This window comes from Triticum urartu, chromosome 5A (genome assembly GCF_056163025.1).
Source record: "Triticum urartu cultivar PI428250 chromosome 5A, HENAU_Tu73, whole genome shotgun sequence".
Lineage (NCBI taxonomy): Eukaryota > Viridiplantae > Streptophyta > Magnoliopsida > Poales > Poaceae > Triticum > Triticum urartu.
In genome coordinates, this window is record NC_141877.1 from 297,435,669 (window position 1) to 297,448,029 (window position 12,361).

Consider the following 12,361-nt stretch of genomic DNA (forward strand, 5'->3'; position numbering starts at 1 on the left):
AACCCACCTCCGAAGCATTTGAGAGAGAGATCCTTGCGAGGATAAAACCCAAAACACCCAGAGCCAAAGAGTGTTAGGCATCACTGAAGTCTTTCTGTCTGCGTGACCTGAAGACTTGTTACACTTAAGGACTGTGAATCCTCCAGCCGGTTAGGCGTCGCGTTCTGAGCATACAAGAGTCATTGTGGATTGCCGGTGAACGAAGTCTGTGAAGGTTTGGAAGTCTACCTTGGAGACTTGCTAGAGTGATTGGACGAGGACTGTGTGTCCTTAGCTCAAGAGGAATAAGGTGAAGACACGGTCTTCTGAGTTGAATCTCAGCCTCCCTAACCAGACGTACAGTTGTCACAATAACTGGAACTGATTTACCAAATCCTTGTCTTCATCAAGCTACTGGTTCTATCCTCCACCTCCTTTTACTTTACAGTTTGTCTTCGTGAAGTCATTGCATGACTGTATAATCTGATTGACTTTACTAAGTGAAGACTCTTTACTGTTTTGTTTTATACTATCTTCCATCCCGATCCATACTATCTAGCTGCTAATAGTCTTCGTGTTTTCACTTCATTGCTTACTTGACTATGACTTGTCTAGTGTAGTCTAATTTCCGCCGCATATCAATATGTTCATTTATATCGTTTGTCTTCAAAGCCCCCGTGTTTTGAAGGCTATTTATAAAAATCGCCTATTCAGCCCCCCTCTAGTCGATAACTAGCACTTTCACTCCCCGCGTCGAAAGCGTCGCGCATAGCGGCGATCGTACTCCTCCGTCTCGCAGTGGAGGAGGGATGCCGGGGCCGAGAGCCCATACTTGGTGTACCGTTTGGCCGAGCGCTTGTGTGCCGCGTCGGCGGTGACGCAACGCTTGCGCTCCGGGTCTTCGCCGCCACCGCGCCGGCCTGAGCTCCACATAGTCGCAGATCGGTGGGCGGGGGTTGCGAATTTAGCTCACCGGCAGTGAAAAATCGAAAAGGGGATTGGGAAATCACGGCGGCAAGGGGATAGGGTTTCGCCCCGTATACTCGCCGCAATCCCATAGATATACCGCGGGGAAGGGGGTAGGGTTGCGGGCCACCGTAAGATCATTTACGGGCCGGGCGACTATAATAAAAGCCAAAAGGGGGCCAAACTCGTCATCGGATTTTTACAGTTTACCTCTAACGCACAAAACTTCACGCATATTCCACACCGTAGCACCCTACCAGCGAAAACCCCGTTCCCAAACGAACCGGAGATTAAAACCCCATCGCGATCTGGTGCGGTGGCCTCTCCCGTCGCCATTCCTCCGGCCGCGACTCGACCGCCGCCGCGCACCCACTCCCGCTCCCCACGATGCGGCACCTCCTCCTCTCCCGTCTCCTCCGCCGCGCCTCCTCCCCCTCCCAGCCTCACCACAACCTCCAACTCATCCGTGCTCTCTCCTCCTCCTCCCCTCTCCCGGCCTCCGACACCGACCTCCGCAAGTACGCCGGCTACGCGCTCCTCGTCCTCGGCTGCGGCGCCGCCACCTACTACTCCTTCCCCTTCCCACCCGACGCGCTCCACAAGAAGGCCGTCCCCTTCAAGTACGCGCCCCTCCCCGACGACCTCCACACCGTCTCCAACTGGAGCGGCACTCACGAGGTCCACACCCGCGTCCTCCTCCAGCCCGACTCCATCCCGGCGCTCGAGGATGCCCTCGCCACAGCCCACAGGGAGCGACGCAGGCTCAGGCCCCTCGGCTCCGGGCTGTCCCCCAATGGCCTCGGGCTCTCCCGGGCCGGCATGGTCAACCTTGCGCTCATGGACAAGGTGCTAGACGTCGATGTCAAGAAGAAGACCGTCACGGTGCAGGCTGGGATACGTGTCGCCGAGCTCGTCGATGCGCTCAGCAAGCATGGGCTCACACTGCAGAACTTTGCCTCCATTCGAGAGCAGCAGGTCGGCGGCATCATTCAGGTCTGTTCAGTTGGGGAAAGCCATTCCCTCCATACATGCGATGAGCTCTATTAGTGAATTTTGATATTACAATGAAAATCATCAAAATCACTTAGCACAAATTTGGTTGAAGATGCTCTATGGCATGCTTCACATTTGCAACACTGCAAGAGTTACTGTTATATTCACATACAAGCAAGAAAGCATCGTCTCATAGGCTGTTGCATGGATTCAAACACACTTAATGTAGAACTAATCTATTGATCTAGACATCAATGACAAAACTTTTGCATGTATTGTACTGGTAGATTCGGCTCATATCCTTGCACCTACTAATATATGGGCTAGATGGGCCTTTTTAGTTCACAGACAAATCAATTGGCAGAAAATGGTTAATAAGACTCCAGGCTATCTTTGCTCGAGTCTTACCATTTAATTAGGTCTTTCTTTTTTATAGTTCTCACTAAAATATTCTCTAATGCAACCTCCATCCCAAATTACTTGTCTTAAATTTATCTAGATACGGATGTATCTAACACTAAAATGTGTTTAGATACATCCGTATCTAGACAAATCTACAGCAACAACAACCTTTAGTCCCAAAGAAGTTGGGGTAGGCTAGAGCTGAAACCCATAAGAATCTCATAACCAACTCATGGTTCTGGCACATGGATAGCAAGCTTCCATGCACCCCTGTCCATGGCTAGTTCTTTGTTGATACTCCTCAGATCTCTCTTTACGGACTCCTCCCATGTCAAGTTCGGTATCTAGACAAATCTAAGACAAATAATTTGGGATGGAGGGAGTACTTGAGATTTGAGAGGATATAATTTATTTGCTTTTCTTCATAATGTATACTTTCTGAGCATATTATTTCTTTTATATTTAATTGCACATGGCTATGTTTACCATCTGCAGATGTTTTTAATGTTCTTTTATATTTAATTGAAGATTGAAAACTGCTTTGACTAATATTGCCCTTTTTTGGAGGAACAAGCATTTGCTCAAAGGAGCTGCGAATAGGATATTAGTTATGGTTATGGATAATCCTCAACTCCTTCTGTACACGCGCTATGCAAGGAGTTGTATCGCTGATATTTGGTAGTATTATAATGAAAATTGGAAAATCATTTGGCACAAATTTGATTGAAGATATTCGATGAAATGCTTCCCATTGGCAACACTGCATTAGTTACTGTTTTATTCGCATAAAAGCTAGAAAGCATCGCCTCATAGCCTGTTGCAGGAGTTCAAACGTGCTTAATGTGGCGACAGATGAGGGTTCCAGAGAGTGGCAAAACTTTCATGTTAATTTTACTAGGAGATTCAGTTCATGTCCTTGGACATACTACTAACAGAAGGGCTAGAGCGGTCTTTCTAGTTCAGACACATCAATCAGCAGAAAACGGTTAACAGAAAGACCGAAGGTTATCTTCGGTCGAGTCTTATCATCCGGGTCTTCCGTTTTTAGATTTCTTACCCAGAAGTTCTCCAAAACTTGAGGTTTGCTAAGAAGATAGACTTAATTTGCTTTTCATAAGGGGGGATTCTCTAAGCTTTGTCTTTGTTATATATTCATTGCACATGCTTACTATTTTTTTACCAGCTACAAATGTTTTTGACATTCTTTGTAACATGGAATTCCACGTGTTTCTACTGAAAAGAACCTCTTTCGTAGTATTGCCCATTTTTTGTGAGAGAGAGATAAGTATATTTGCTGAAAGGAGCAATGAGTAGAATGTTACTCCCTCCGTTTCAAATTACTCGTCGTGGTTTTAGTTCAAATTTGAACTAAAACCACGACGAGTAATTTGGAACGGAGGGAGTAGTTATGAACAGTTCTTATGGCATCAAAGTAACTATGTACTGCCATTTGTTTTCACTGTGTATAGTAGCTTTTATGCGTGCTAACTGCTTATCATCTGAATATGTACGCCCAACTTTACTCGCCCTACTGCTTGAGGGATCTAATTGCTTTATTGGTATTGCTCTACAACTTGTGTGAATGAAGCTTAATGTCCACTAATTTCAGTTTGGACATGATATGAATATGCGTAACTAATTTCAAATGTTAAATTCTTGATTGCCTACAGGTTGGTGCCCATGGTACTGGTGCGAGATTGCCTCCAATTGATGAGCAGGTTATTAGCATGAAACTGGTTACTCCTGCCAAAGGGACGATAGAGTTATCAAGGGAGAAAAATCCTGATTTATTTTATCTTGCCCGCTGTGGACTTGGTGGCCTAGGAGTCGTTGCAGAAGTTACTCTTCAGTGTGTAGAAAGACACCAACTTGTTGAGCATACTTTTGTTTCTAATGCAGATGAAATCAAGAAAAACCACCAGTAATGCTACACATCCCAGTTGCTTAGTCTGTATACAGTTTTAGTATCTTTTACCAGAGGAATGTCTAACTTCCTTGCTTTCATGCCCTTTTCAGGAATTGGCTTTCTGAAAACAAACATATCAAATACTTGTGGATTCCATATACTGATACAGTTGTCGTTGTCCAATGTAATCCTCCTTCAAGATGGAAAACTCCAAAGTTGGCATCAAAATATGGAAAGGATGAAGCCCTACAGCATGTTCGAGACCTTTACCGAGAGTCATTGAAGAAATATAGGTGCGAACACTTGGCGTGGTTCGATATATAAATTGCACTGCTTCCTTGATTTTCTGTATGGAAACTTCATCATAACTCTTTCTAGGTTAACCTGAGAGCACATTACAAGTACTCTTGCACTTTTACAGTGTGTGCACTTGATACTAACAAACTTCACTTAGATTTTCTACACTTATGCAGATATTCTTTTGTATCTGATTACCTGAATGAATCAGCTAAATATTCCCTTGGTTAGAAACTGAAATGGTAGGGAGCAAGTGATTTTACTCTGGCTACCAACTGGCCATGGTGCTTTTAGCTTGCTCTTACATGTTTTAGTCTGAATTTGACCTTTCCAGCTTGAGACTTTGTTGTGGCTCGTACAGAAAGGCATGGGGGGCCGTGATGTTTGTAGGAAGAGTCGCATATGCCATAAGTTATACAAGAAGTGTCAGGTTGAACCTTTTTGTCTGCTTGTTAGGCATTCAGTTGTGCTACCTTGAAATGATAGACAAATTGAAGGTGTATGCAGCCAAGTAAAATACTGAATATATGTTAGAACCACTTGTAGCTTTACTCAAAGGAGTTAATTTTGAATTTATTTGCACTAAAATTCTAGCTTTACTCAGGAATAGCGGATTTTTGTTTTGTTTTGGTTTCTAGCTTATGCCACCTTATAGATGTTTTCCAGAACTGAAGCCGACAGTAAAGACCCAGCGATAGATCAACTTTCATTTACTGAATTGAGGGATCAATTGCTCGCCCTTGATCCTCTGGATAAAGATCATGTGATCAGAATTAATAAAGCAGAAGCTGAGTATTGGAAGAAGTCTGAGGGATATCGCATGTGCTGGAGTGATGAAATACTAGGTTTTGATTGTGGTGGGCAGCAGTGGGTTTCTGAAACCTGCTTCCCTACAGGAACTCTAGCGAAGCCAAACATGAAGGATTTATATTATATGGAGGAGTTGCTACAGTTGATTGAGAAGGAGGATATACCTGCACCTGCACCTATTGAGCAGCGTTGGACTGCCCGCAGCAGGAGCCCCATGAGTCCGGCATCAAGCTCTGAAGAAGATGACATATTTTCATGGGTAACTTGTTCTTCTGCCACATTTTGTTGTTGTGTTAATTAATGTTGCTGTGAGTTACAAAAGTTCTAAAGTTATACCGGTTTCACAGGAGGGCATGTTCTATTTCCATGCAATAATTTAAGATTCAACTCAGTTCAGATTTGCAAGATATCAAAAAGGCAAATGCTTACCGAGTTACTGAACAATAACACTGTCACAGTTCCAGAAGTATTTTTCTCTTATTGACCCAAATGAGATTTGGGTTTATCTTAATTTTGTGTAGAAATGTAGAACATGTTCTATTCTTATTTGGTATTTCCTACGATCCAAAATAAGTGTCGCAGTTTTGAACTAAGATTGAACTAACCGTAGTTCAAAACTGCGACACTTATTATGGATCGGAGAGAGTAATTCTTTTAGGATATTTTAAACTTTAGAGGACATTCCCCCTGTATAACTCACTTCAAACTGTGATATTTGATAATTATTTTACAAGCCGATGAAAAACTTTGCTATTCTCAACATTTTGTCATTTGTACTTCATAGATACCTACAGAAATCAGTATGTATAGGTGTCAGTATTGGTAATAAATTAACAACAGTCATGGAAGAACTTTGGTTCATGCTACTTTGTCGAATACATAGAAAATTTTGTAGATGAATCTGGCAAAACTCATTTGTTAACCATGACACAAGGTTTTATGCAGTTTTTACCATGTTTCAACTTTTAGTTAACTACTTTCTTTGTTAGTCCTCTTAAAATACTTACTGTGGTAATGTAATGCAGGTTGGTATAATAATGTATTTACCAACATCGGATCCTCGCCAAAGGAAGGATATTACCGAGGAGTTCTTCAACTACAGAAGTCTGACGCAAACTAGTCTCTGGGATGATTATTCTGCATATGAACACTGGGCTAAAATTGAGGTAACAACTTTAACTATCACCTGCAAGATTCATGCACCCACTACCGTTTGGTGTTTGTTAGTAAGCATTGCTGCAGACGTGGTGGAAGATTAGCATCATACCTGTTCATTTCAAGAGAATCATCTCTTCTCTTGCAGGCATAGCAGTGGCCTGCTAAACTGTCTTGAAAGCATTATTGACAAAATGGTTTGCTTCCTAACGAATTCTCTGATTCTTTTCAGGTTCCGAAGGACAAGGATGAACTTGCTCAACTGCAGGCTAGGTTGCGGAAACGCTTCCCCGTTGACGCATATAACAAGGCGCGCATGGAGCTGGACCCTAACAAGGTTCTCTCCAGTGCCAAGTTAGAGAAGTTTTTCCCAGGAATGCAGACTGTCCAACATGCAAGGTAAAGGTGTCCTGATTGATGGCATGCTCAAGGCACAGAGCTTTATCATAATGTGTATCCTTTTTTTTGCCCTCTGGAGAAATGTACTCTTCCAAGAGTTGGATTCTGTCGTTGATAGTTGGATCAAAAGTCAAAACTATCATGCTGATGTGCTGGTGGTTTACATGATTATAGACGCGGGCTTCCGAGTTAATTTCTTTGTAGAACTTGCTTGGTTGGTAGAGCCGTAGAGGTAGTTTTTTTAGCGATCTCAGGTTAAGCGCTTGTTGGAGGAGGATGTCTTTGGTTCATGACTAAACAATCTATGCTTATCTATGGTACTATATATCATCCTCTGTTGAAATAAATTCTGGGGAAGAAGAACAAATTGATTCAGTTCAATGTGCAGCTGGAGAATTTCTTTTTAAACCAAAATTTTAACAAATCATCGTGTTGTGATTGCGCAATCGTACTGAGCCAGTATGGTTGGCTGCGTTTGGCGCTGCGGTGGATTTTCGTAATCTTGTCCTATTTTAGTGTTTGCTTGATCTACCTTGCTCATTTCCCCCCTGAAATTTTAGATTATAAAATAAGCACAACAGATTCTACAAGTACAAACTGAGCCATGAAGTTGCTTTACTAGAAAAACAATCTTGGCGACTACTCTAGAATCCTAGACTCTTTGTGTGCAAAAGTTCTTACCCAGATGGAGATATACTCAATACAGGCCCTAAGAAGGGCTCTTCTTTTACATGGCAAAGTATTGTTGTGGGCATACAAACGTTCAAAAGGGGATGCATTTGGAGGGTGGGCATTGGCTCACAGATTAACATCTGGAACGATCCTTGGATTCCAACTAGTGAATCTAGGAAGGTCATCACACCAAGAGGAACAACTATGTTGGGGAAAGTGGGAGAATTGATTGATCCGCACACTGGCCAATGGGATGAAGCTCCTATACGTTCTGTGTTCTCACCCGTCGATGTTCACAAAATATTACAAATACCACTTTGGGTGGAAGTGATGGATGATTTTGTAGCTTGGCATCACACTCTTTTTGGTACTTTCTCACTACGATCAGCATATTATGTTGAATTTGAACACCAATTTGGACACCATTGGAACCGCAGTAATGGACCAGGTAGTCACCAAGAATGTGACTCGTGGAAAAAAAAATTTGGAGCCTTAAGATATCGGGGAAGGTAAAACACTTTGTGTGGAAAGTGCTTCGCGGGGTATTACCGTGTCTAGGAACACTAGTTGGTAGACATATCCCAACTTCTGCACAATGCCCAAACTGTCGTATTGGGTTTGAAGATTCGCAGCACTGCCTATTCACATGCAAGCGAGCGTTGAAAGTCTGGATCCAACTAGGGCTGAAGGAGGAAATACTTAAAGCAGTTGGGGAAGACCGATCTGGTGCTATGACCATGGATATTCGGATGAGGGGGCGATCCCCTATTGGAGAGCTTCCTATGGCGGAACTAATTACGGTGGCGAGTTGGTACATCTGGTGGCAGCAGCGTCAGTTCGTTAAAGGAGAGGAAATCAGGCCACCGGAGTGTACTGCAGTACTCCTTCCGTCCATGAATAAATGTACTTCTAACTTTTGTCTGAAGTCAAAGTTTTAAAACTTTAATCAACTTTATAGGGAAAAGTAGCAGCATTTATGACACTAAATTAATATCACTAGATTCGTTTTGAATTGTAATTTCATAATATATCAATTTTATGTCATATATGTTACTACTCTTTTGTATATATTTGGTCAAAATTTTAAAACTTTGACTTAGAACAAAGGCTAGAAGTACACTTATTCGCGGACGGAGGGAGTATCTATCAAGGTGGTAGCAACAAACTTTGTCTACGCATATACTCCAAATCGACCGGTTCAAAAGCATGATCACATGTGGAGAAAACCAAGTAAAGGAACTACTAAAATTAATGTAGATGCTTCATTCTGTGTTGAGACTATGACTGGAGCTACAGAGCAATAGCTCGAGATGACCATGGGCAGTTTGTAGCTGCACGCGTGTGGTTTATAACGCATGTCATAAGTGCAGAAGCGGCGGAGATGGTAGCAATCCAAAATGGATTTTACTTGGTCGGAAACATTGGCTGCAAAGCATATAGCTCGAACGTTGTTGAAGCACTCACTCAAGATGTATATTTAGGCCCGGATGCAGTTGTATTTTCTGGATGTAAAGCTCTTGTTGCAGGCTTAACAAAGGTGGACGTAACCCATTGCTTCCGCGAAACCAACAATGTAGCAAATAGCTTAGCAAAATACTCTCTCAGTAATAGATCGTCTGAGGTTTGGGATAGCTCAATTCTGGACTTTATTTCTCATCTCATTGTACATGATCTCTCTATTATCTAAGGAATAAAGTTCTTTACCCGTAAAAAAACTGAGCCATAAAGTTTTTTTTAACACGTCACGTGGGGGGTGGGGGGGGGGGGGGTGGGGAGGAATCCCCACATGAATATTGATCTCTATTCAAAGAAAATGATCCAGTTCACGAGAGATCCAGATTGAAAACTGTGATGTGGCTTATAAGGAAGACCAGATCGAAAATCTTGATCTAGTTTACAAGGAAAACCATACAGGCCGAGGGCAAAGACACGAAAAATCTTCGTGATAGCGCACGGGCATCAACAACATCAAAACCACTGACAATGCGACGGATCTTCAACCCTATAGATATTCGCAACACCACACACTTGCGCATGTTGCCGCCGATCACGAAGTGGTTTTGCAATCTCTCAATTCCCAGTGGAACGACATATAGCAATTGACTTACAGTAGTAAAGGTCCATATCGATGCAAACTTGGAGGGGGTAAATACTCATGACGATGCAAAGAGGAATATGTTGAATTTAGATGAATGCTTGTAGTAATTCGTTCTGGTTTAGGGTTTATTTCAAATGTGACCCCCCTTAAAGTCATGACTTACAAGGGTATATAAAGACACATTTAGGTCCAACCTAAGGTTGGAGGTCAAAAACAAGCATTTCCCTAACTTTTCTATAAAAGACTATTTGGAAACTCGCAGAAATAACCGCCATATTGTTTTGAGGATATCGACTCGATCACTGCGAGTCAGGGCCCGGGAGTATATAGTTTGGAAAGCACACGAAACCAGCACTCCAACCTGTATTTACTTGCTTTATTTGAAGTGTGTATGTGAATTTTGCACCTATTTCAGTATCGGACCTCCTAGTTGTTAATTCGAAGCTGAAAGGGGATATCTTGTTTCCATCTTTTGTTCTCTTTATTTGGTGACCATAATCTCGTCTCCAATTGTATTGCATGTGCCTCCCTCTCCTCCCTCACGCACTTGCTAACATCGGAAATCATTGGGTGTTCTTCTTGCTGCAATTCTTCATCTTCACATGCCAAGCTTGTCTCCTCTTCAAATTTGATCATAAATAAATGCAAACACTTAGGCATTATAAAATTCTAATTAACAAAAATACCATATTCAACTAAGAGTGAATTCACCTATTGTTCTAGTAGCTTTGCACATGGTCTTGGAATGGACTTGTCTTGTGCAACAACATTATCAATGGAAAAGGATGGTAAAGGACCAGGGATGTCCTCCTCATCCTCCGCCCTAGAAAGGCGTCGACCTCGATGTGCCAAGGTCTTCTTTGTCATATGGCCTTAAATCAGCAACGTTGTGCGATCCAAGACCCCCTGGAACACCCGATCCATCGACGTCTGAGCCCAGTGTCACCGCCGTTGACTTCTCCAGCAAGATTCCGACGACTTAGCCCCAGTGAGGACCCCCTGTGTTTAATCTCCATCGCTGGATCATGATCGCACACGCATAATTAGATCATAAAATGAATTGGTCTCAGTGAATCAGAGCTCGCCACGTCACAACCTTATCTACAGAAAAATCGGTTAATTAAATTAAAATAGATTTTTTGCAGAAAAGCCCCTCAACTTAAAACACTCGTAACTAATTATCTACAAGTCCAAATAAGATGATTCTTTTTGCAAAGTGACCCTTATGAAATGTACTTTCACCTGGAACATAAATATTTCACTTTTGAATAATTTAAAATTCAAATTCAAAGAGAATGAATTTGAATTCAAAAAGGGCATAACTTGCAAAAAATAAATCCAAATAAATTGTTTCCTTTTGCAGAATGAACATAGGGACATATATTTTCAACTCAAGGCAGTCTGGTACAAATTTGAATAATTTTAAAATATATTTATAACAGAATACAATAGAGGTCAGAATTCAAATAGAAACTAAACTCAAATTGGTTTAAATTGAATTAGAAATTGTTTAAGAAACAATTATTTTGCAACTAGTTCAGGAACTTAAAATTAACTTTAGTAAATATTTTTGGATTATTATTTTTTATTTTAGGAATTTCGACTAACATCTCTATTAAAATTAAAACATAGTTTGATTATTATTTGAAACCCTAGGTTAATTTAAGTAAAACTAATGAAATTGGTTTAAGGAATTCAATTAAACCTAGAAATTATCTTTCGAGTTAATAGTTAACTTTAGAACTCATATAAAGTTGAAAACTATTTGCACATAGTAAAACACTTTGGAATCATATTTGACTTTAGTTCAAATTAAAGAAATAAATTTAGTCATAATGTGGGATTTATTTTTGACTTTAGTATAACTAAGATCAAATAAAAAAACTATAGTAATCATATTGGGTTTATATTTGACTTTAGTTGAATGTAAGTTAATAAATAAACCCTAGAAACTATGTTGGATTTTACTTGACTTTAGGAGAACTAATTGTAATTGAGTTGAATTGAACAAACTAAGTAAACTATGAAATGATTCATAATTAAAAGTTAACTTAGTAGAACCAAATCAAATTGTGAACTCAATTCATATTAAATTTAAATGAGATGAACCCTAATTCTAATCCAAATTGAATTGGAAGCCAGACCAAGTTATCATTTTCAGACACTAGTGTATTCAAGCTTAGGAAAGGCCAGCAAGTTTGAATTGGAATTCAAACTTGAACATGAACTTGGCTAACCAAGATTCATATACCATGACTTTGTTGTTAAGATTCTTTGAATCTAACAACCACAACTTGACATCACATACTCCTTATGTGATGAATCCATATTTGAAATGTGCATGTGAACCCTTATGTTACATGTATTCCAATTGACAACCACTATGTTGTTTTCCAGAACTCTTATGAGTATAGTCTAACACATGATCTCACGACACAATGACACTGACACCATGCACAACACTTGTTGTATGTTTGTTTGTTTTATATGGTTGTTCATGATTGCTCTTTACTTACGATATATTGTGTGGAGAGCGAAGAGTAACATGATCAAGATTGTGAGATTGAAGAATCGTCAATATAGGCAAGTGGAACCTTTGATCATAGCCTATATAGCCTATGTTTTCATGCATTGTAGTTGTTTTGCAACTATAGGACATCCCTATAGGATTTTACGTAATGCTT

General features: G+C 40.8%; 1 protein-coding gene across 1 annotated transcript; it reads left to right on the forward strand.

Moving 5' to 3' along the window:
- Positions 1-1,209: 1,209 nt before the first annotated feature.
- On the forward strand, positions 1,210-7,288 carry GLDH (L-galactono-1,4-lactone dehydrogenase). Its single transcript, XM_048673396.2, has 6 exons — positions 1,210-1,938; positions 4,011-4,261; positions 4,357-4,539; positions 5,210-5,612; positions 6,379-6,519; positions 6,741-7,288. The coding sequence occupies exons 1-6, from the start codon at positions 1,333-1,335 to the stop codon at positions 6,909-6,911; spliced, it is 1,755 nt and encodes a 584-aa protein (XP_048529353.2). The 5' UTR covers positions 1,210-1,332; the 3' UTR covers positions 6,912-7,288.
- The last annotated feature ends 5,073 nt before the right edge of the window (positions 7,289-12,361 follow it).

Coding starts and splice junctions, on each gene's coding strand:
- GLDH (XM_048673396.2), top strand. CDS start 1,333: ATGCGGCACCTCCTCCTCTCCCGTCTCCTCCGCCGCGCCTCCTCCCCC. Junction 4,262..4,356: donor GAAATCAAGAAAAACCACCA/GTAATGCTACAC, acceptor TGCCCTTTTCAG/GAATTGGCTTTCTGAAAACA. Junction 4,540..5,209: donor GAGTCATTGAAGAAATATAG/GTGCGAACACTT, acceptor GATGTTTTCCAG/AACTGAAGCCGACAGTAAAG.